The 26,338-nt window shown below is 30.6% G+C and overlaps 1 protein-coding gene across 2 annotated transcripts in view; it reads left to right on the forward strand.

Annotated features, from left to right (window-relative positions):
• Positions 1-24,227, forward strand: part of LOC145829807 (A disintegrin and metalloproteinase with thrombospondin motifs 3-like) — a 32,234-nt gene extending 8,007 nt beyond the window's left edge. The window contains exons 5-13 of one of the 2 annotated variants that reach the window (XM_082937674.1): positions 1,036-1,160; positions 1,219-1,302; positions 1,460-1,613; positions 1,959-2,064; positions 2,760-2,903; positions 18,092-18,227; positions 23,083-23,193; positions 23,622-23,764; positions 23,866-24,227. In XM_082937674.1, the coding sequence (XP_082793800.1) occupies positions 1,036-1,160; positions 1,219-1,302; positions 1,460-1,613; positions 1,959-2,064; positions 2,760-2,903; positions 18,092-18,227; positions 23,083-23,193; positions 23,622-23,764; positions 23,866-24,061 (1,199 nt within the window). In that variant the 3' untranslated portion in view covers positions 24,062-24,227. The remainder of the gene's footprint in view (positions 1-1,035; positions 1,161-1,218; positions 1,303-1,459; positions 1,614-1,958; positions 2,065-2,759; positions 2,904-18,091; positions 18,228-23,082; positions 23,194-23,621; positions 23,765-23,865) is intronic. The other variant, XM_082937675.1, reaches the window with a different exon arrangement.
• The last annotated feature ends 2,111 nt before the right edge of the window (positions 24,228-26,338 follow it).

Genomic DNA, 26,338 nt, shown 5'->3' on the forward strand with positions numbered 1-26,338 from the left:
GGTACAATAAAAGAAGGATACTGTATATTTTGTTTTTATTGTGATTTTTAAATATGTACTTATTTTAATTCTTTAACAGCATAACCGAAGCTTTCGTAATGTATATAAATTACATGTTTTACTTGTCTTTGAAAAACTAAAACTAGCAACTCGGAAACAATGGTTATGTTAGGTCTTTGTATATCAAGCTTGTGCTAATCGTAGTAGTTATCAAAAACCTAAAACAGTTTAACAAAAAATTACAGCCTTTCAATTTAATCAATGGTTTTAAAAGCTATTTATGTTGTTATTGAAAGAATTTTACTTTGTTAAAATCAAGTCTAAAATGTTTTAAAACTTGTTTGATAAGTTAGAACTGCAAATTTATATAGCTAATCTTAAATTTTTTTCATAAGTAAACTCTACAAAAAAATGATTTTAATAGTCTGATACTACACTCAGAGTTTTGTTAAATGATAAAGTTTATCAATTAAATCACTAATATTAATTGTTTAATTTTGAAACCAGCTTAAAAAAACAATTTAATATATAAGAAGAACCAAAATAATAAAAACAGGCTTATAAATGTAATCTTACTTAAAAGGTTCTTTTTTTGTGTATAAATTACACAAATCTATGTTTTCGTTTATTCTAAGTGTATAAATTTTTATGAGTATTTTTTTTAGGCAGCTAATAAAACAAAAATAAAAGTTGAGTATAACATTCATAACCAATTATTATAAAAAAGGTAAGGATATTACGAAAATACAATTAACTAAACAAACTTATCACTGATACAAACGTACTATTTAAATACGATACATAAAAATAAACTAAAGCTTATATTTTAATTATAATTATGTTTTTTGTGTTTGTAGTAGTTTTTATTTGAATAAAGACTTTTCAAGTTGCATCTTTGACATTGTCTTAAAGTCTTTTTATTTATCAAATATTTTTGTTAAGATAAGAATTAACTACATTTTATGTTTTCTGTTAAAATAAGTAAGTTTTAAAAAGAATTAAAATAAACAACTTAATTGTAAAGTTTTAAAATAGAAGATTTCAAAACGAAAAAGAAAACTCATCTAAAGATTGGGGTAATGGTTGGAATAGATTATGATGTGGTAGCTTTTCATGGATTGGACAGAATTGAAAGTTATTTAATAACTTTATTTAAAATTGTAAGCTAAATTAATACTTTACTAATTTTCAAAAAATAAATTGTTTTCTTCTATTCAGGTAAACAGTCTTTTTAAACACCAAAGTTTAGGAATAAAGGCAAAAATTATTGTGAGTCAAATACATTATCTCAAACAAGATGAAGTTAGAAATGTTTATTTATATTTTAGTAAAACTTGGAAGATTTGTTTAATACATCTAAAGTTCTATAGTTCTTTTTAATTTACTATCAAAACTTTTGCAATGTAGTTTTAATTAAAATCATAGACAGAATTAGATAGATAAGTTGTAAAATGTTAAGTCAGAACAAATTCTTGTGAAAGATGACCCAGTTCAAAGTATAAACAATGTTTGTCGATGGAGAGTCAGAAAAATAAACAAACTCAAAAAGAAGTTCTATAGAGAAGATGTAACTGTTGTACTTAGTAGACATTTCGCAGCTAATAACTACACAGGTGAACTAAAAACTTTCACCAATATATTAGTAATTTTTTAATTAGAAAACAATTTATTCTTACGGTATTTTTCTTATTATGCACACTCTATGTATTGATTAATTTAGGAAAAATTTTATTTTTTTTAAGTACCATTTGCAACTTAAGATAAAAACAAATAAATTTACAATTAAAATTTAGTTGAATTGATATTTTAATTTCACTGGTATATTTAATTATTTTAACACGTTAATTCAACGTATTTATACATTACAAGTACTATCTGATATAGATAAATATACCTTTTTTATAAAGTTTTATTAATAGTTATTTGTCAATACTTACTTTTACTAAATAAATTAAAAGGTTATGCAAAAAGAAATGGTATATGCACGAAAAGAAAAGCTTGTGCTATTGTACAAGAAAATGGTTTTTCTCGTGCAATTGATATAGCTCACGAAATAGGTCACACGTAAGTAAAATTTATTTTTGTCATACAAACTTTAAAAAATTAATTTCCCTGTTAATGTTTATAAAATAGAAACAGTATGAAATGTTTTATATAATAAAAAAGTTTATAATAAATTTTAAATTTTATTAAACAAAACAATATTTCACTCGTTTGAAGACGAGACATTTAGTTGTTTAAAATTTTATTTAAATTTTATTCAAATTTTATAATCTATTTGAATAAGATTTTAAAAAACTGAAGATCTCGTCATCAAACGAGTGAAACATTGTTTTGTTTAAAAAAATTCAAAATTTATTATTGATCAATCTCCTTTTATTTTATTTTATTTGAGAACTTTAATTTCCACCTTTAAAGTATAAAGTACGTAATAAAGAAGTTAAAATAAAATACAATGAAGGTATTAAAACAGTTTTTAACGTTTTTATATTTTCAATCAAAAAACATATTAAGAAAAAATTCTATTTAGTTAATTTATTAGTATATTTTAGACAACTACTAGTAGAAAACTAGTACTATTGATAAAACATCGAAAGAAAAATTTTACATGTAAAACAAAAAACACGTTGATTCTTGGCTGTTAAATTTTAATTATCATCTTCTATTTAAAAATACAAATTTTCCGCTTTGTTATTAAAAACTAGATAGTTAATTTTTATAAATTGTAACTGAAAAATTAAACTTTAAAAATATTAAAGATTAGGATTTAAACATGATAGAGGTTCAAAGTGTGATGGCAATATAGATGGAAACATCATGAGTCCAAATACACAAGCTTCAAGTTTAAACTATTTTTGGTCAAACTGCAGTAGAAATAGATTGCTTAAGAGGCTCGAAAACAAGTTTGTTAAAAATATTTTTACTTTGTAACCGCTTTGTGGCGGTAGAGAACTTTCATATTTCTTTCTTTCTCCTTTCTCAAAATATTCCTTGTTAAAAGTAACGAACTCGTTTGAGTTTGGTCGAGTCGGCTTGCTTAGTTGGTTTTTTGCTTAGTTTGTTTCGACTTTGCCTTTAGCTTTGTTTTCTTTTCTTAGTTTTCTGTTCACGATGTCTTTCTGAGTTTTATGTTCACGATGTTTGCCTAGCGTAACGATGTCGATTGTAATGAATTTCGGTTTTTAAATCAAAGTATTTTATTTAGTATTATTTTGCTAGTATAGTTTGTGTATTCTTTGTACATTTGTTAATTGTAAATACATTCTAAACTTATAAACCTATTTCAATAAACAATAGTTTAAGTTATCTAACAGCTTTGTAAACCTATTTCAATAAACAGTAGTTTAGGTTCAATCAACACTTATAAGATATTAGAACACTAGTATAAGTTTAATTTACACTTTATAAACCTACTTTATTAATTAACGAGATTAGTCTACACAATAGCTTAAGAACGACCTTAAGATTTCTGTATACTAGCGCGTTATAGTCAGTAACCGCCAGGCCTGCGTTACATATATAACCAAGCATACCCCCTAAGACGTTTTATGGTGACTCCGACTTTGCGCATGGACCTTAATTAATACCTTAACCTTCTTTATAATTTCTACATTAAGTAGATAGTGACCCAAAAATAGTTTAAAATTTTATTAAGACTTAAAGTTTAGCACACAAACAAAGTCTACTAGTTGTTATTGACATAGTTTATTCTAGGCCTAGTAGCAGCCAATTTGCAAGGGACTGGATGAGTTTAAAAAGGATACACATAAGATATTAATTTCTGATTTTCCATATTGTAGTACCCGTACCAGGAGCCTACAGAAATTTAAATTGTAAGTACAATCAGATTAACTTCTAAGAAAAAGCCTCATTGAATTGTTTAATGTCAAGTCTTGATAACGACCTCCACCAACTTATATTATGGGAAGAGTGTGTAGCTCGCTACTTAAATTTTATTCAAAGGGGACGAGACCCGGTCTACTTAGCAGACCATATAGGTCACCAATGGGGTTGATACAAGCGCATCGAAGTAATTGAAGCAGCCCACAAATATCTCAAAAATATTATAACAGCCTGTAAAAAGTTATAGATGTTAAAACCTTAAAATTGAATTGTTAAGAGCTGAGATTAGCAAAAGAGAAAGTAGGCGCTATATACTCGAGAAAACGCAGTACGAGAAGAAAATATGGTTCGAACATCAACGTTTTAGCAACATACAGTACCAAGTCGTATCAAGGGAAACGTTTGGAGAGCTAGAAGTTATACAAAATGTCTTAAAACTTCTCCCTTCATTAGGCACAGTCCAAAAAATATCGAAAATTGAAGTCGTAATTAACATATTCGAAAACTTTTGTAGGTACAACGATATCGACGAGCTTGAACAAAAAAAAAAGTGGTCTAATATATTACCTTCTAAAGACATGTGTATATTTTTCACTTCAACTACAATTGAGCACAGAAATCTCATTAACCTAAAATTATTTTAACTAACTTATATACGAGAATTTGTGAGAAACTTACGCGACCAGTGCCGCAGCCGCTAACAGAAAACCTCTCAACAAAGGAGGTTAAATTACCATGAGATAATTTAGTTGAAGTTTGCAAAAGCAGAAAATTTATAAATCAAAAAACTTGCAAACTTTAAGCCAAAATAGCCGCCGCTGTAAAAGCAAAACACAAGCACGCTGACGCTATACCGAGTTATGACGTCACAAGAACTGCGTATACAATTCAAAGTCGATCTGCTTCGATCGTAAACAGATTACTGAGCGAGATACCGCTACCGCATAACAAAACCATTTTAGTCAAGCCAAAAACATCTACGTCCACTGTTGAAATCGACAACAGTCCTTCTTCCAGCCCTCCTTCTTTACCCGTCAATTGGACAAATCCATGGGAATTAGCCTCATCAACAAACGGAAGCACAGAAGCAGGATCAGAGACTGACAGAATGCCTTCTTTAACCATCAATTCGAAAAATACACGGGAATTATCCTCGTCCACAAACGGAAACACAAAAGAAACAGTACCAAATTTTGGAAAAACTAAAATAAATGCTAAGCCCAATTGCGAAATTTTAGCAGAAAAATCTGATTTGTACTTCAAACGCAAAACAAGTGCGAAAATCCGAAAAATCTACTTTTAACACAAAGTTTTCTCTACATTATCTAGCCTAGAAAGTATTTCGCTAAAAAAAAAGCTTAAATTGGTTTATCTTTCATAGGTGGCCTTATAAAACCAAAAACCTTTAAAAAATAGCGAAGAGCCTATTTTTAAAACAAACCACGAATTAGCTTGGCACATCTTTTATAGGAGACCATACAAAACTGAAAAACCTTTAAAAAGTAACGAAAAGCATACTTTTAAAACAAACCATGAATTAGCTTGGCATATATTTCATAGGTGGCCTTAAAAAATAAAAACCTTTAAAAAGTAGTGTAGAACGCATTCTTAAAACAAACCACGATTTGAATTTTTCATAGATACAACAGAGAAACTTCAGGTAATTTTACAAAATCGAGTTACCACCTGTGGTCGTTTAAATTAAGATATTGTTGAAATTTTACGGTCGATTAAATATTCTGATTAAAAATAGGAGACAAGAAAATAATAATTGTTGTTTATATTTAGTTATAGCGGATAATTACTAGACTAAAATTATCTTTTTAGGCAACAATAAAAAAATTTTAGTTGACCAAGAATTTGAGTCGTAAGAAATTAGAATTATGCTTTAAAGTTATCAAACTTTAATTGCTATTTCATGACAAGCTATTTGTGATATTAATAAAAGTATTGTCTAAAAAATTGTAAAGCTTGTTTTGATTTGATCTTCAGCAACGGTTTTATTTTAAAACTTTGACCGATAACAACCTTTTTAATTGCTTGTAAGAAACATTGTTTGCATGTCTTTGTTGTCGTAAACAAGTTTTTTTCTCAGCGTATTTATAAAAAAAAACATTTTCATTAGGGTTATTAAAAGGCTATCTGATATTTAAAATCTAAGAATCAATTTCGTTTAAATTTTTTTTAGAATATTTACAAGTTAAAAAAGTAAAAGTTCAACAGCTATAGAGTATTACAAAAATAAGTTTAATTAATTACCTTGTTATGTCTAGCTACTTGTGACAAATAGTGCGATGTTTTTTATGTGCATAATCATATATAATGCTACTTGTAGCAGCTTACGCTTATAAAAGTTTTACTAATTTTTTATTTCAACATAACACAATTTAAAGTTTAAACAAGTAACTTAACTAAAAAAGATAAAATGTTGTTCTATTTGTTCAAAATATAGATTTAATCGTTTGCTATTAAAAAATCCTATGGAAACAAGTTCACTGGAATATAAATAAAAACAAGTTATACAGTAATCTTCCTTTATTGTACCAACATATGTTTCTGTGTGTTAACGAATCAACACACTTCAACTGGGTTCTGTAAAAAAATAGCTACTGTAATGTAAGAATAGAAGCATAGAATAGGTTAGGTGTATACATGTTTTCATTACAATTAAAATAAGATAATTTCTACAGATTTTTACAGGTTAGTAGTATATATATATATATAACACAGTTTAATAATTAAATATTTAAAATATCTGTATGGGATCTTTAACTTAAACACCCGACTGCTACTTTATAAAACAACAATCAGTTATTTTAATAATTATTATATACAATATATATGTAATTAAAGTCATTGTGATTTTATGTATTTCGCTGTAACTTAATTATCGGTCAGTGCTTTGTAAGCTTAATAACAAGTTTGTTTTTTTTGTGCTTTGTTTTCTTTATCTTTCGCACGTTGCTTGTGGTTGGTCTGATGGACCAGGTTGGCTACGGCGCGAAGAGTGTGAGTCAACACCCCTTTTGTTAATCCCTCTGTTTATATTACGTTGGCTACAGCGAGTTTCGGGGTTGTTGACCTTGTCTAAAGTATGATGTATGTTCTCTTTAGAGAACATACTATCCTTTTTGGTGGGCTTGGATCTGTTACTCATTGTGCTATACCAAGAGTTAGGTGTGGCCCACTAGTTTATTTTAAAATTAATTAAATCTGGTTTGTAAATTTCAGAGATTTATAAGAGTACCAAAAGCTGCTTGCTACTTTAATTAATTATCAACAACAAAGCTTATTTATTCAATTTTATGTAAAACCAAATTACAGATAATTTCAATATAATTAAGTATTAACACCAAAGTTTATTTATTCAAATTTATGTAAAACCAAAGTACAAATAACTTCAATTTAATTTTATTAACAGCAAAGTTTATTTATTCAAATTTATGCAAAACCAAAGTAAAATTAACTTCAATTTAATTTTATCAACAGCAGAGTTTATTTATTCAAATTTATGCAAAACCCAAAGTACAATTAACTTCAATTTAACTTTATCAACAGCAAAGTTTATTTATTCAAATTTATGCAAACCAAAGTACAATTAACTTCAATTTAACTTTATTAGAAATATCAATTTAAGAGACAGAACTAAAAATAAGAGATTAATAACAATACTCACAATTTAGCACATAGAAAAGTTAAGCTTGAACTGCCACACATCTAATAATCTCTATATAAGGCGGCAATTTAGAAAGTTAACAAATTAAAAAAACCCCTAATTAAAGAAAACTCTTTTGCTGAATTTAATTTATAGCCAGAGGCGTTACATTTTCCCCTCTTATTAAATATTTTTAGAATTTTAACTTGGGTTTTTTAGATAAACATTAGTTTTAAGGTGTTAAACGTTTGTTAAACTGAAAAAAACTTTAAATATAGTCAAGGTGAAAACCATTATACACTAGAGCACTCAACTTAGAGATATATAAGCATGCAACATAAGTTTATAACTTTCTTTTTGTAATTTACATGTAATAATCAGAAATAATATTTTAAGAGATACTTATGATCATCAACTTTATGTGCTAGAAGGTACTTGCATATAACAACCTTTATGAGCTAATTCAAAATCTGGATTTAAACACTCTACTAGCTATTTTTAAAGTAAAATTAAAACTATAAGTATTTAAATGTAGTAAATGCTTAAGACACTTTTTAAGTGTGGTAAAAATGCTTTTTTTTAACAAAATAAAAAAGAAATTCTAAAGAAATTGTAAAGAAAAGACTTTTTTTTAAATATAAATTTACAAATTCCTAATTACAATCATAAGTCAAAAATTTTTTAAAATTCAATGTTTACCGTTCATGATGATGGTTCCTTACTCTTCCACTGGAGGTTGAGGCTCGGCCTCTTCTTACTCGCCTTCTCCTCCTCTTCTCTGGTTGCTCCAGCTGCGGCCGCTCTTCTTGTAGTGGTTCCCCCGGAACTCTGGCGGGAAGTTTGGCTCCACTGACGTCATTCTCCGCGAATTAATCGCTGGCGACCTGGCGTTGTTCACCATCGTCATCAACGCCAACGGATTCGAGGGTCTGCTTGACATCATCAGCAGACGGGTTGGCATTGCCCCCATGGCATCCGAAGGTGTGCTGCCATGTATGCATTTCCAGACGAATCGACATCGTCACTACAATTCTGCTGTACGTAGTGGCAGCCTGTTCTTATTAGAATGGTTCATTCTGAGGTCTCTGGGGTGTGGCAGTTCGACTTACCCCACCAAACTAGATGAGTGAAAGTTACTGAGCCATGATTTTTACAATTTGCTTGGCAAGCTTTCCCAGTGCATTTTCGAATGAATAATGAGCATTTAATATGGTCCACAAAGTTCACCATTACATGTTGTCATACACACAAAAAAAGTGAATATTAGAAAAGATTAGATTTAAAAATTAACAGAAACATGCTTTTTAAATTTGAAACTATTAAGTTTTTTAAAACAATAGAAACCACCAAACTGTAGATAGCAGGTTTTCTTAAAAAGTTTTTTGTGTTTGAAAAAAAAAATAGTTTCATTAAACAGGAGACAACCAAAACTCAATGCAATATAGAAAATTTTAGATTTTTATATAAAATATCACACAGTACCTATTTTAGCTAAGATAATTACAAAAAAAAATACATGTCTATAAGATACTAATTTTTAATGGTTGTACAAATAAATATAAAATCAAAAACCCCATTAATTTTAAAATTAAAAAAATCTTAAAGTTAAGTCATTTAACAGTAATATAAAAAATGCAAGCAGCTTCTAGGTGTTGTACAAAATAATCAGTGAAAATCAACTGTTGCTTATTTGAATAAGCCCCTAAGTAGTATTCATCTAAAAACTACCAAATATCTTTTTATGCTTGTACAAAAAAGGAAGAAATCTTGGAGTTTCCCAAAAAGAACCAACGGTTCTCCATTGTAGCAGTTGTCAACCAGTTTTGTAATTTCCTAGTTTTCGTCGCTACTGCTTTCTTCCTGGCAGTTAATTACTTTATCCCAGTTAATCACTTTTTTCCTTTCCCTTAAATTATATCTGTTTTCGGGAATTTCATCACATTTACTCTCTTCCAATTCCTCTCTTGGGTAATATGCCTTAACATTTCTAATTGACACTTTTACTACCCCACCGTTTTTCTGAATGAACATTGAGTGTTCAGAGGCATGAAGCACCCTGTATGGCCCATGGTATACTGTAGACAATTTCTTTTTGTTGGCACGCTTCACCCAAACTTTCTCACATTGGAATAGGGAGGGTTCGTAGTATTCCTTTCTCTCTTTGTGTCGTTGGTGTTTACGAGTGATACCAGACATAATGTTGAGGAATAACCTTGTATCCGAATGATTGTACTCAAACTTCCCATCTTCAACCTTTTTGTCAACAAAAATCTGGCCAGATAGGTTCACACACATTCCTAGAGCGTATTGAGAGGGAGTGTATGGTGAGCCTTCAATGGAGGTGTTGTTGATAGTGGCCGTAATCATAGGCAACCTTAGTGCCCAATTGGTCTTTGTTTTTTCTGCTCGCAAAGCTTGGTTGATTGTTCTGTGCTGGCGTTCGATGAAGCCGTTGCTTTGAGGGCTGTACGGTGGTACAAACCGGTGGTCCACTCCCAGTTGGATGAAGACATCAGACAACAACTGATTTGCAAATTCTTTTCCATTATCACTCACAACCACCTGAGGTGTCCCGAAGTAGCTACACCAACTTTGCATAAATGCGTTCCTCACTGTCATGGCTCTCTTATCAGGAATAGGAGTCGCCACAAGGAATCCCGTTCCGCGGTCCTTTATTGTAAGAACATAACGACAATTATTTGAGACTACGTTCATGGGTCCTATGAGATCCATATGAACAAAACTGAGCCTAGTTGTAGTTTCGGGAAAGAATCCGATCTTTGGCCTGTTATGGCGGATTACTTTAACCGCCTGACACTGAAGACAGGTTTTGACCCAACGGGTCACATCTGCCCTCAGGGTTGGCCACCAGAAGTCTTTGGCTACCGCATCAATTGATTTTTCCACTCCTAGATGTAGGACCTGATGGGCCGCATTAAATGCCTGTAATCTCAGACTTTCAGGCAAAATTGCTCTTTTGTTTCCGACCTCTACAATTTCAGCAATGTTCTCGGGCTTGCTAAACTCAACTACTTTTTTCAGTGTTTGGGCTGTTTCAATCAAGTCAGGTTCACTTTGTTGCAAGAGAGCCAGAGAGTTCCTGTCGATCCTTTCTGGTGTGATTATCTCCTCCTCTATCTCCATGGACTCGTCTTCTGAGTCTTCGTCTTCAGAGTCGGAGTACCACATTTCCTCATAGTCTGGATCCGTTTCGTACCTACCCATGTACATCGTTGCCGCTTGCGGTGGTCTGCTAAGAGCGTCTGCCACCACATTATCTGTGCCTTTAACATGGATGACGGTCGGGTTGTATTCTTGTATTCTTTGGAGATGACGTTGCACGTAGGGGGATTGATCTGTCAACTCCTTCTTTAATGCGTTACAAAGGGCCATGTTGTCAGATCTTATTATTAGTTGTCGCCTATAGATTCGACTGTGGAAATGCTTAATTGCCATAACTAAACCTGTTAGCTCTTTGTAGTATGTACAACGTGCTCGTTTGTTTTCCGGAATGCTTCTTGAAAAGAAAGCAAGAGGTACCATCACATTTTTATCGTTTAGTTGTTCTAGTGAGGCACCTGTGTGGGTGTCCGAGGCATCAGAGAACAAAATGAGAGGTTTACCCTGGTCTTCAAACGACAGGGTGGCTGCGTTAGCTAATGCTGTCTTTGTGTCCTCAAACGCTTTGATATGAGAATCGTCTAACTTCAAGATGGTTCGGTTGGTCTTTTCTGGTCCCCCTGATATTGCGCTTAAGGGGGCCAAGATCTCTGCTAAACCAAAAATAAAGGAATGGTAGTAATTCGCCATCCCCAGAAACCTCTTGAGATCTTTGCGCGTAATGGGTACGGGGTACTCTTTAATGGCCGCTACTTTTGAGGCTTGTACATTGATCCCCTCTACGCCGATCACGTGCCCGAGAAATTCTAATTTCGACTTAGCAAAGGTAGTCTTTTTTACATTCAAGAAGAGTCCGTATTTTGACAGGGTTTCAAATACTTTCCTCACATGATAGATATGCTCCTCTTCCGTGTAAGAATATATCAATATGTCGTCAAGATAGACATAAGTGAAGTCTTTGCATTCCCTCAGCAAGGCCTCCATTACCTGCTGGAATTTCATCGGTGCGTTTTTCAAACCAAAAACGCACCGATTGGGAATGAAAACACCACTATGAACGATAATTGCAGCACATTTTTGGGAGTTGGCTGCGAGAGGCAGGCTGTAGTATGCCTCTTTCAAATCCAAGTTTGTGAAATATCTCGTACCGCCAGGGATGATCTGGGCAAGTTCGTCAATTCTAGGTAATGGGTAGCTTAACGGCCGTGTTGCTTTGTTCAGCGTGGTATAGTCGATACACACGCGCATACTACCGTCTTTCTTTTGTACGCAAGTAACTGGAGATGCCCCTTCGGTTGCCTCTCCTCTAGTCACCACTCCCCGATATAAGAGGTCGTTGAAGTGGTCTTGTATGGCTGCTCGTCGGCCACCAGGTCTCCTGGCTTTGACCATGGCAGGCTTGTAATTATCCAATATTATCTCGAGCTCGTAGTTGTGTTTTGGCTTCGCGTGGTAGGTTGGCTTCCTGGTAATTTCAGGGAAGTCCATTAATAGTCTTTTGCATTTTTCTTCTAACGGAGTCGTATTCTTACCACCCAGATTGATGTGGTTGACTGAAGCGACTATAGGGGTGGGCAACTCAGCAGGTGCGAACAGTCTAGCTGATTCGTTTGACCCCATCTTGCATAGTTGAGAGGTAGATGGCAGGATCGCTAGTTCGTTCTTTCTTAACAGGTCCATGCCAATAATGCCAAAGTGGCGTGATTCTTGAGTAACCCAGAACGAGTGGTTGATGGGTTCTAAATTCCCCAATTGAAGTTCGACATCCGCGCTACCAATAGGGTGGGTTGTTTTGTTACCAAACCCTTGGATGGTTCTACTTTGTTTAGGAAAATATTTGTCTATACCGTTAGTCAATTCCTTCGGCAGGATTGAAATTTCGGATCCGCTGTCAACCAAAAAGATGACATTTGTGTTTGAGTCCGCTACAAATAGTAGGCCCTGAGGGAGGTTCTTCGGTTTGGGTGCAGGGAATTTATTTAGTTGAAATGTCCATTTTTTTACACTTTTATCTTTGTTGTGATTGGTAGTGTCGAGAAATTTTTGTTGTGGTTCTGGCTGCGGTTGCGCTGACCGTTGGGACTGCCCGTTGTGGTGCTGGCTAAGGTAGCTCGGATCGTTGGCGCTGGTCGTGGAGGTGCTGGCTTCAGTGGCGCTGACCGTTGACGCTGGCCCTGGTGATGCTGGCTGTGTTTGCGCAGACCGTTGGGACAGCCCATTGTGGTGCTGGCTAAGGTGGCTCAGATCGTTGGCGCTGGTCGTGGAGGTGCTGGCTTCGGTGGCGCTGACCGTTGACGCTGGCCCTGGTGATGCTGGCTGTGTTTGCGCAGACCGTTGGGACTGCCCATTGTGGTGCTGGCTAAGGTGGCTCAGATCGTCGGCGCTGATCGTGGAGGTGCTGGCTTCGGTGGCGCTGACCATTGACGCTGGCCCTGGTGATGCTGGCTGTGTTTGCGCAGACCGTTGGGACTGCCCATTGTGGTGCTGGCTAAAGTGGCTCAGATCGTTGGCGCTGGTCGTGGAGGTGATGGCTTTGGTGGCGCAGACCGTTGACGCTGGCCCTGTTGATGCTGGCTGCGGTTGCTCAGAACTTTGGTTCTCATCAGGTGTTTCTGCTGCACTACGTGAGGCTGTTTGCTTTATATGAAAAGTCATCTTCGGTTTGTTTGAAGGTGTGGACACTTCATTTCCTGGATGACTTATAGTGCAGTTTGAGGCATTTCTGGTTGGTCTCGGTTGAGATGGGGGTTGCTGTCGAGGGGCGGTTTTATTTACAAATTGGACAGCTTTGGTGTGAGATAGTGTAGCCCCAATCACTCTCCCTCTCACTGCGGAGAGTTTGGGATCTCGTTTTTTGCATGAGGCTGAGATATGGTTTGATGGCGCATACTACATCTCCTGTCAAAACAGGTATGGGTATTTACACCAAATCTCTGATGGTTTCTGCATATAATTTCATTGTTGTTAATGGCTGTCCATTGCTGTTGTGCTTGGGCTGGTCTGTTTTGATTTGAGCGCGGAACATTGCTATAGTTTATATTTCTAGCTCGTCCCTTTGCCTCTTGCTCATTTGTGTCGAGCATTACTTTCCAAGCAATTTGAAAGTCTTTGTCTTTCAGGTGAAGCTTCTTCCGTAAACGATTTTTTAAACGAGGAGGTGCTAAGTGTATTGTGAGAAATTTTGTTAATACACCTTCATTTCTGAACTCAGCTAACCAATGATTAATCTCATCACCTAGTTCCCTACTTGACATGGAGTGCCTGTCAGTTCTTGCCAGTAGCACGTTGCTTACTCGCGCTTGCCCACTCATTAGGAACTCTTTCAACGTGTCGTAGTTCCTATCTTCTGGTTTATATCTGTGGTAGTAGCTCTCTCTCTCTTTCGAGGTCACTAATGTTTCAAGCAGCCTGTAAAGATCTTGATCCGATCGAATGTCATAATCGTTGGCGATCTTCTCAAAGTGTTTTAGCTTTATTTTTAACTGCTCTGTATCGCGCTTTAAGTATCCGATTTGACTGACAAGATCGCCCTTTTTCTGCATTAGTTTATACAGCTGGCTTGTTGTTGTGCGGGGCGTACTGCCACCTATGTCTACTGTGACGTCATACCTACTATCTTCTGGCTGGGGTTGGCAGTTGTAAGACGGACTGCGAACACATGGTTGGAAGTTTTCTTTCACACCTGACCCTCCTTACTCTACTGAAGGTCCTCTATAGTTCGGAGGAGAGCGACTGGTCACCTGGCTCCTTGGTAGGTCTTGAGCCTTTGAGGTGTGTGAAACCTGGATTTGAGGATCCATGTATGTATTCTGTCTACCCTGAGTTGAGATGTCGTGATTTGTCCTTGTGGATGGATTTGGACTTCTCAATTCATGTAATTCTTCTTGTAATTTTCGAAATTCCTCTTGAAGTTTAGCCTGTCGAATTTGTTCCTTCAAATCTTTGATCCCCTGTACTATCTCCTCGGCACTCAGTTCTTGAGGTGGCACTTGAATAGGGGGTCTCCTGTTGTTTTGGAGGGAATAGTCCATGTTTAAGTTGTTAGGTTGGAGTTGTTGTTGGAATGGCAAAGGTGAGGTTCTTGCTGGAGGAATGGAGCTGTTGCTAGGTGTAGAATTTTGTTGGGGTGGGTAGCTTTGTCTTGGCAGACCACTTGGATTAGGCTGGTCTCTAGGTTGTTGATAACTGCCCATTGCTGCCTGGGGTTGTTCCTCCTCCTGGCTACCTCCTGACTGATCCCCCCCTGCGTTCATGTCAATCTCGGCACTGATTTCTATACCCTGTGTCTCAATTAAAGCGTGTTCACTCTTAGTTGGGTCACCATATCTTTCGCACGTTGCTTGTGGTTGGTCTGATGGACCAGGTTGGCTACGGCGCGAAGAGTGTGAGTCAACACCCCTTTTGTTAATCCCTCTGTTTATATTACGTTGGCTACAGCGAGTTTCGGGGTTGTTGACCTTGTCTAAAGTATGATGTATGTTCTCTTTAGAGAACATACTATCCTTTTTGGTGGGCTTGGATCTGTTACTCATTGTGCTATACCAAGAGTTAGGTGTGGCCCACTAGTTTATTTTAAAATTAATTAAATTTGGTTTGTAAATTTCAGAGATTTATAAGAGTACCAAAAGCTGCTTGCTACTTTAATTAATTATCAACAACAAAGCTTATTTATTCAATTTTATGTAAAACCAAATTACAGATAATTTCAATATAATTAAGTATTAACACCAAAGTTTATTTATTCAAATTTATGTAAAACCAAAGTACAAATAACTTCAATTTAATTTTATTAACAGCAAAGTTTATTTATTCAAATTTATGCAAAACCAAAGTAAAATTAACTTCAATTTAATTTTATCAACAGCAGAGTTTATTTATTCAAATTTATGCAAAACCCAAAGTACAATTAACTTCAATTTAACTTTATCAACAGCAAAGTTTATTTATTCAAATTTATGCAAACCAAAGTACAATTAACTTCAATTTAACTTTATTAGAAATATCAATTTAAGAGACAGAACTAAAAACAAGAGATTAATAACAATACTCACAATTTAGCACATAGAAAAGTTAAGCTTGAACTGCCACACATCTAATAATCTCTATATAAGGCGGCAATTTAGAAAGTTAACAAATTAAAAAAAACCCTAATTAGAGAAAACTCTTTTGCTGAATTTAATTTATAGCCAGAGGCGTTACATCTTAAACTTAAAGTTTTTACATTTTTAATTTTTACATTAAAACTAAATCTGCTTCCTAATTGTATCTAACTTTGATTTTGTTATAAATTTAGATTAATCATTACAAAAATTTAATATATAAAACACACGTTATATCAAGTTCCTGTGACTTTTATTGCCTTTAGCGTTGTTAAATTTTATTGATTCACGAATTAATGGTTGTTGTTTCATTTTTATTCAAAACAGATTACATACTACTTTTCATATTAAAGCGCTTTACGGCTTTCCAAACATAAAAACTAAATTAACTAACTTTACTATACAAATTAAATAGCTTTCTTAATCTCCATATATATAGTGACGTAATTATTGGATGTATTTTGTTCAATCATTGGCAGCGATAAAAAATTTGAATCAGTATTTCTTTCCATTAATGTAAGTGGCTTGTTTATATTATGATTTGTTGTTTGTTGTGTGTTTTAGTTTACTTTACTTTATTTAGACTTAATAATTACAAATAGTATATAGTTTTATAACAGTCGGATTTAACATTAAGTATTTTACCTATTATTAACTATTAACCTGTAAAATCTGTAGAAATTATTTTATTTTAATTTTAATGAAAACATATATAAACTTACTTTATTCTATGCTGCTATCCTTACATTACAATATTTTTTTACAGAACCCAGTTGAAGTGTGTTGATTTGTTAACACACAGAAACATATGTTGGTACAATAAAGGAAGATTACTGTATAATTTGTTTTTATTTTATAAAAAGTTGTTCCTAATTAATAGTACAGAACAGATACAGTAGATTTTAAATTCTATGTTATATCTTTTACTCGTGTTTGGCTGAATTCAAGTAATATTACTTTATACGCTTGTTAAAATGTTGTTTTTGCACGAACGGCTCGAGAAACAAAAAGCTAAACAAGACGGCGATGGAGAGGTAAGAACGACTGATCGTTACCAATCAACGAGGACGAGCATGTACCGGATTTACATGAAGACCACAGCTACTCATCACTTATGTACTTCTTTCATTTTTTCGTCATTTCTTAAATTGTACCTTTATTTTATCAGTTACGTAGGTTGTCAACTGAGTTAAAAAAAAATCAGTTACAACTAACACAAAATTTTTAAACAAAAACTAAGCAGTGATTCTAAAATGAAATCTTCTGAGGAGAAAATATAATAGTCGACGGCAGTCGGCGGTCGTTTTTTATTCATTTTCCTATTACATTGAAATTTTTAAAGTATTTTTTATAAGTTTTAATAATTTAAAATTAGTGTTTTTCGAAAACCCAAGATAAAATACTAAAAATGCTAAATTAGGATAAGTAGCGTGACCGCTCTGTGGCGGTAGAGAACTTTCATATTTCTTTATTTATCCTTTCTCAAAATATTCCTTGTTAAAAGTAACGAACTCGTTTGAGTTTGGTCGAGTTGGCTTGCTTAGTTGGTTTTTTGCTTAGTTTGTTTCGACTTTGCCTTTAGCTTTGTTTTCTTTTCTTAGTTTTCTGTTCACGATGTCTTTCTGAGTTTTATGTTCACGATGTTTGCCTAGCGTAACGATGTCGATTGTAATGAATTTCGGTTTTTAAATTAAAGTATTTTATTTAGTATTATTTTGCTAGTATAGTTTGTGTATTCTTTGTACATTTGTTAATTGTAAATACATTCTAAACTTATAAACCTATTTCAATAAACAATAGTTTAAGTTATCTAACAGCTTTGTAAACCTATTTCAATAAACAGTAGTTTAGGTTCAATCAACACTTATAAGATATTAGAACACTAGTATAAGTTTAATTTACACTTTATAAACCTACTTTATTATTTAACGAGATTATTCTACACAATAGCTTAAGAACGACCTTAAGATTTCTGTATACTAGCGCGTTATAGTCAGTAACCGCCAGGCCCGCGTTACATATATAACCAAGCATATCCCCTAAAACATTTTAACTTTGTCGTCAAACTTTTTTGATTAACATGAAGTATTTGTATCTTATTGAGTTTAACTATTTTTGCAATGTTATGATTTATGTACTCATAAAATTTAGATAGTTAATTTTTTGGTAAACTAAAACAATTTCATAGCTGTATTTGACATAATAACATACTTTATTACTAGAAAAAAACGGCTTTTTAGGAATTAATACTTCAAGACACTTAGGGAAAACAAAAAATTAACATTTAATAGATAAAAAGTGTTATTAATATTGCAAAATACTTTTCTTGTGTATGTTTTTTTTGCTTTTTTCAACTTTTCAAAACATGCTGAAGACAGCTAAAATGTTTAATGGACCAGCCGGTTCTTCTCAAGAAGTACGCAAAGCCTTTGTTATATCCAGGAACTAGTTACACCATAGACGAACAATGCAAGCTTGAATTTGGACCTCACTTCATTCACCCACGAAAGGTACTGTTTTTTTTTTCCTTTGAGTTATACATTAAGAACGTTTTATAAGTTTGAAAAGAAGATCAAGAAATTTTAAATAAATGTTTTATACTTTTAAACAATTTCCCTTTATGTACTTAAAAAATAAAATAGATTCAGCCTTTATTATTAAAAATAAATGATGTCCCTTTAATTAATATTTTTTATTGCCTAAATGTTACACTGAATAAAGTATTTGTAGGTTTAGCTTTTTATATATAATACTATAAATAGAGTTGCTAAACTTTATAGGATATTTTGTTTCTTTACAAACTGTTACACATATCTAGACACGATGATCACATATTATAAACTGTTTCAATTTTATAATAATGTTAATTTAACATTATATAGTTTAATATTTTTCCATCCTTAATTCCTAAATGTCCAAATTTTTTAAAAGTCTTATAACTTTTTATTTTTGTAGAAATTTTTTAGTCTTGGTACAATTGAGTTTGTTTTATTATTGTTTTAATTTCATCTGACACTTATAAAATGTAAGCGAATATTTTGATAGGAAAATTACGTTTTTACAAGAAACACCTATGAGATTTAAAAAAACAATTACGATAAAAGTGTAAGCTTGCTAAAATAGCTTATTTTTTTTTAAGACATCCGTATTAGTATATTCCAAACTTATTAGACTTACTACCGTTTTTCACTGTTTATTTAAACTTAGCAGAAAAATGACTCACTTGAACAAAGTTTTGCAAAAGGCAATATTTAATTGGATTTTTTTCATATTTTTGAATTCTTGTATTTTATTTCGTGTTTTATAGTACATGAATTATTTTATTTTAACAACAGTAGATGATATTAAAAATTATACTTTACATTTTTTATTTTGATATAATTATAAAACTTTATGAACAATCTAACATTTCATTTGTTACTTAACAATAATTGTTTTCTTCAGATAAAGCTTTGATTTAAACAAGAACATAGTGAGCTAAAGTTATTTAAAACAAAATTATTTCAAAAACATTATGTAATACTTAGTTGAAACAGAGGCATTGTTGAGCAAAAGCTATAGAATTCAAAATATGACTATAAAAACCAAATTAATTAATTATTCTTTAATACAATTTTTTTTTTTTATAGTTATCGTTTTATAGTTGCTGAATACAAAATAGTATAAAAAGGCAAAATCTACTGTTTTATATTCTAAACAAAAGTCTTATATTTAAATCAGATGTTAGCAGCCCTTTTAAATTAACTGGCCAGTTTCACTATAAAAAGTCTCTCGTTGGCTTGATTAATTAGATAACAAACACTTTTAGATACTGATCTTGTTTTGATTTAAATGATTTATTATTTCAAAATGATACTAAAAAGATATAAAAATGTGTATAAACAAATTGAAAAAAAAAAACGTTTAGTAAGCTTATAATTTTACGACAAATATTTGTAAATTTATTATATAGTAAGGTGATTGATTGTTTTGCACAATTCTTTAAAGATGAATTATATGTTTAAGGACTCCTTTACCGACTTTTCTTTTAATAATATAATAATTTAGCTAAAATATGAAATAGAATATTCTAAATCAAAAATTTTGAAAGCTTTTAATATTCTTAAAAGTTTTAGCTACTTATTTTGCAGCACATGACATATAAAAACAAAACTTAAACTGAAACCAAATTGGTTCCGTACAATTTTAAAGAACATTAATAAACTCGTCTAAAAAAAACTGTAAGTAAATAATTAGTTCCTACACTTAACTCAACTAAGTTTCAAAAATTAAAACTTCTTGATATTTAAAATCAACATATTACTTATGTTTATCAATGAAATAGTTTTTTAGTCATAAAAGTTTATATAACTAAAATGAAGCTCTCTAAAAAAATAAATACTGTAAGGAAAGAATAGAATCTGAAATAGGTATGTATATATTTATATACCATTTGCAACTTAATATGAATAAGTTATTCATTTTGTTTTTTATATTTTATTACACAAAGCTTTTCAAAATCATACAAGATTTCTTTGTCAAGTGATAAATTTTAATTGAAATTTGAAAAAATGTTTGTTAAGTGAGTAGCTTAAAAAATAACTTTAAATTATGACGTATGAATAAATTAAAATAAATGCAAAAATTAGAGATTCAGTAATTAAAACTAAAGGTATGTTTATTAATAGATTGTTAATAATTTTGTTTTACCATTTAGTGCTACTTGCGTATTTAAGTTAGGTCGCTCTTCCTCAATCAATATTGATTCCAGGCTGCTCAATATTGATTGAGGAAGAGCGACCTAACTTAAATAAGCAAGTAGCACTAAATGGTAAAACAAAATTATTAACAATCTATTAATAAACATACCTGTAGTTTTAAATACTGAATCTCTAATTTTTGCATTTATTTTAATTTATTCATACGTCATAATTTAAAGTTATTTTTTAAGCTACTCACTTAACAAACATTTTTTCAAATTTCAATTAAAATTTATCACTTGACAAAGAAATCTTGTATGATTTTGAAAAGCTTTGTGTAATAAAATATAAAAAACAAAATGAATAACTTATTCATATTAAGTTGCAAATGGTATATAAATACGTTCAAAAACCTTCCTATAATAGTACTTATGTATATATATATATATGTGTTTATAAAAAATAAGAATAAGTAATGTAGATTATTGTAGATAAATGGTTAATAATAGATAAAATGTATAATATTTAATCTGGCTGTTATAAAACTATATAATTTGTGTAATTAAAAAGTCTAAATTATGATAAAGTAAAGTAAAACACAAAATAAAATAATAAAAAATAATATAAAGCACTCATATGAAAGCTCAAGAAATACTGACTCATTAGATTAAACTGTTGTTAAACATTAGATAAATTAATAACAATGTCACGATATTATGCTTTAATACATTAACATTAAAAAAAATCACTTAACTTGCAGCGCAAACTAGATGATTTGTCTTTATATTTGGAAAAAAGAAGTAAGGCACTTTAATTTAAAAAAAAATTGTTATTTATTAAATACATAATAAGTAATTTAAGGTAAAAAAATAATGTAAAACAAATAGATGTAAAACAACGAACAATAATTACTGAATTATTGAATTAATTAATAGTTTAAGGTAGTTTAAGCTATAAAGACTTGGAGTAACATATGTTTATAAAATATTTTTAATGGTTAAATCTGAATTATATCATAAGTAAATTTAGATACAGCTTCAAATAACAAATTAAAATTTAATTACTTTTTTTTTTAAGCTTTTTACACGCAGACCCGTAAGACACCCAAGCACAAAACTAAAATTTTTATTAAGCATTCAAAGCCCTGAACAATAATTAAGTTACAGCAACGTACATAAAAAACCATAATTTAAACTGTGTATACTGTATACATTACATATTAGTATGATAATAAATTATTGCTTTATAAAGGTCAATCAGGTGTTAAAATTAAATAGTTTTTATACAGATGTTTTAAGTGTATAACAGATTACGTATTCGTGTTTAATATTAATGTAAAAATATAAATGTAAAATAAATATGTTTTAAACGGTGATTGTAAATATTATAATTTTTTTTAGTTTGTTGTTTTAAGTTTTATCTAACTTTACTTATGTTATAATTCAGGTTTAACCACTACATTCATTTTACAAATATGTATTACTCCAAGTTTCTATAGCTTTTACTACCTTAAACTATTAATTAAGTTATTAATTCGGTAGTTAATGTTTGTTGCTTTACTTCTTTTTATATACAATAAATTACTTATTAGGTATTGCTCATCTTACTGAACTGTAAAGAGCTTATTTAGATAATTAAATATGTGCAAATCAATTACCTTATTTACTACCAGATTTCGGTGGTAAAAATCTGCGACCTTTTCAAGTATAAAAAAACAGTAAACTGCACATAACAATGTTGCTTATCTATAATGTCATAACAATATGTATATCTACATGTATATTTATATACATATATGTATATCTATAGGTATATCTATATGTATAACATTATAGATAAGCAACATTGTTATGTGCAGTTTACTACATTTATTATACTTGAAAAGGTCGCAATTTTTAGCCACCGAAACCTGGTAGTAAATTAAATAATTAATTTGCACATTTTTAATTATTTAAATAAGCTCTTTACAGTTCAGTAAGATGAGCAATCTTTTCTAGTTAAGACAAATAACTATAGATTTATTACTAACAAAAAAGATTTTACACTTAATTATGATATGTTTCACTTTGGTGCGCTTTTAAGTAAAACTTTTTAAACTTCTCATATATTTAAAAAATATTACTAAGGTAACATTAAAATACTTAAAGCTTAAGACAAATTACATTAAGCAGTGTAATACAAATAGAAGTGTATAGATTTTCTATACTATTTTAAGTTGTTGCTGATGTTGGTTTATAAAATTTTTAATTTTTTTTGAGTCATAAGCATAACCTCTATTATCTAAATCAGTTTAAGATTTAATTTAGGTAATGCTTCAATTACTAAAACGGTTAACTTTAAGTTTTTACTATAATAAACATCGTTATTTTTTATAAATTACTGTAAGTATTAGTCCTGTCCTGTACTAGTCCAGGATATGACGTTAAACTGTTCAGGTGCATGACTCGATAACCGAAAGGTTTTTTTCGTGCACCAGGTCATTAGACCAAATATTTTGAGTGTTTTTGTCGTTCAATAAACAATATTATTTTTAAATAGTTTATAGTGAAATAACATGATACTTAAAAATTAAAAAAATGTTTTGATTTTTGCCTTAGAATAATTTTTAAAGTTTAAAACTTAAACTTTTAAAGCTGTTAGACAGTTTTTAAACTACGTCAATAAACCATGTTTATAATTTCTACAGAAAAATGAAAACTTTTGTCAAAGACTTTCATGTTACAATCCATCTCATCCATCAAAATTATATACAATGAATGAGCCAGCGATGAATGCTACTGAATGCGGTCTAAATAAGGTACAATTAAGTTTACAACTATTTGTTCCTTTTACGAAGTTATTAATGTTTAATCAAAATCAAAAAGCTTATAAATAATTTATGAAAGACATAAGCTTAATGACTTTTGAGAAAATGATAAGTAAATCAAAAACTTAATATAAAATTAACTTAATTGTATTGTTTTCTATCAGTTCTAATGAACTTTATTCAAAGTTAAAAATATCAAAATTAAAATTGTAAAAAAAACGTTCAATTTATAAAATTATAATTAATCTGAAAGCTTTTAGAATGTGCGAGTTTGAACAGTTTAAACTTGTAATAAAATAACATTTTAAAGTGTATTCTTAAGTTATTTTCTCACCTTTATAGTCTTAAATCTAGTAAATTATTGAAAACTTTTTATTTTTCAATATTCAGTATGTTTTTGATTTTTTAACTTTTTTTAGTGGTGCATTAGTGGAAAATGTGTAATTAAACCAGATAAAGGTCCAGATGATGGAAATTGGGGGTCATGGAGTCACTGGTCTAAATGTGACCTTCCATGTGATCCTGGATTTTCATATCGCACAAGAAATTGTGACAGTCCTAAGTAATACCTGCAATTTCTAATTTTTGTAAACTTTTGTACTTAATCGTAAATTGTAAAAATTCAACTTATAAAATAAATTCAACTACTAAAATAATTTGTAGACCTCACAATGGTGGAAGAGATTGTGAAGGACCAACTTCAGAAGGAATTTTATGCAGTAAACTTTTAAATTGCTCTTTAACAAGAAATTCTTCTTTAACATCTAAAAAAAATATGAAAAGTAATTTAAATAGACAACGATTACGAAAAAAAATCCGTCATAAACAAAAAGAAAGTAACATTCGTCATAACAACTAAAATTTTTTATTCGATATAACAATCTTAAAATAATTACGTGATACTTTTTTAGGACCAATCACTATTGATTTTTTAAGTTTTTAAAAGCATAGTTTTCATGTTGTACATTGTTTTCACAAAAAACGTACTTTAAGTAAATTTGAAAGATAAAAATAGTGAAGTAATTTTTAAAACAAACATTAATTTTATATTTTAACGAAGTAAATGTTAAGATTTTTTCTATTTCATACTTTATCTTATGTTTACTTTAAGAGCACCAATTAGAGTTCTCTACTTTTTTGGTAAAACAATTTTTCGCCCTGTAATTTTTGTAAAGTATAATTTTCAGTTATATAAAAAATCTAGATTTAAATACAACTAATCTAAGTATAGCTTTAAAAGTATTGAAGAGCGAAACTTTATTTTGTATAAAATGCTTTGAAATATCAAACTTTGTTTACCTACTGTAACAAATAAGCATGCAATGTCTTCTACAAAACTAATATTAAAACAAATATTTAAAAAAACAATTGTACTACTCTTGTCATAATAATTTTCAAAAGATTTTAATATTTTTAAGCTACAATCAAGATCAGAAAAACATTTGACTGTTAATTTAGAAAAAAAATCACATAAAGCTGCTATCTTGTTCGTTGTTATTCTTTTTACAGTCTAACTTGAAATAATTACAATTATATATGACTTTTTATCCCTTTGACTTGTTCAATGCATAGCTATTTTTGCTTGCTAAGTGTTTTATGTTATATAATAAAGCTGAAAGAATTATAAAGAAATACAAGAGATAGTTAAACATATTTAACTTAATAAAAAATACTGTAAAAAAAAGTTTCTAGTTTCAAATACAATTTCTACATATGTATAAGTGTTTATTTTTTACTTTTAATTCTGTAAAATTATCATTTTAATAAATATATTAATTATAATTGTAGAATTATGTTCACTATATACATCATTGATATTGTTGTGTTCTTTTACTAATTTTATTTTTAAAATTAATAAACTTGCTTTATAAAAAAATATTGACTTTTTTTATGAAAAGCGTAAAAACTTTTTAATGTATTAATTGTTATTTAGTCTTTCAGTTTAACTTCTGCTGATAAATTTCAAAAGCATAGACACTTTATAGTGTAAATTTTTTTACAAATTTCGTGAATAATGAAATGAAATGAATTAATAAATTTGAAATAGAAGTAGGATAAATTCTAACTTAGTGGTGGGTAACGTTTTTAGTCGGTAAGCTAGAAGTTTGAAAATTTAGTCTTTGGCAGACCGGAGCATTTTAAATTTATTTAATACACGAAAATTAATCTATTATTCAATTCATTTCAACACAACACTATTTCTAGTGAACTATTTTTCTTATGGAAACTTAGAGTCTCTCGTGAGTTGTTCCTAAGACCTTTTTTTAAATCATCATTTAAAATACCAGGTTATCTGATATTAATTTCAAACTTGGTAAATGTAGCCAGGTTTATATGTTCGCGGGCCGCAGTTTTAACTTTGGTGGATCAAATTCTACTTGAACTTTGTAAACATTTTAGTGCCGGTCATTTGCACTCTGTGGGCCGGGAATGGGTCTAAATTGCACGAAGACAAAATTGCACGAGGGGACTAAATTCCACGATAACAAAATTGCACGAAGCCAAAATCGCACGTAGACGATCTTGCACAAAGGGTCTATTTTGCACGAGTAATATTTTTGAACGAGACTAAAAAACTACAAAAAAATAACTAAAATAAAAAAACTAAAATAAAAGTTTATAAAGAAAAAAAAGTTACTGACCGAGGATAAGGGTTAGGGGTAACACTGATAGTAAAAATAATTTTTTTAAATCATTGTAATTAAGAAAAAAGAAAAAATATATATTAAAACCAAAAAAAACAAGGCTACCGACCAAGGGTTAGGGGTAAAGTGATAGTGAAAAAATAAAATATAACTTAAATTAACATAGAAATTATAAAAAAAAATAATTAAGCCGTGCAAAAATGTCTCTGTGCAAAATTTTCTGCTCGTGCAAAAGTATCTTCGTGCAATTTTGTGCACTCGTGCAATTTAGTACGCTCGTTCAAATTAGACAGCTACCCCTGTGGGTCCTACGTTGCTCACCTCTACTTTAACTCAGAGTACGGTGTAACATACATAGTAGTATAATCATTAAGTCTTTTCTGTGTAAAAAAGTTGTCTACAAATGATTACAAATAAATTAAAAGGGTACAAAGTCTTTTATTTTTTAAAGTATTTACAAAACACCAAGAGACTTTTTTTAAGTATTAAAC

The sequence above is a fragment of the Thalia democratica genome, chromosome 2 (assembly GCF_965202585.1).
Source record: "Thalia democratica chromosome 2, ktThaDemo2.hap1.1, whole genome shotgun sequence".
In the NCBI taxonomy this organism is placed as follows: domain Eukaryota; kingdom Metazoa; phylum Chordata; class Thaliacea; order Salpida; family Salpidae; genus Thalia; species Thalia democratica.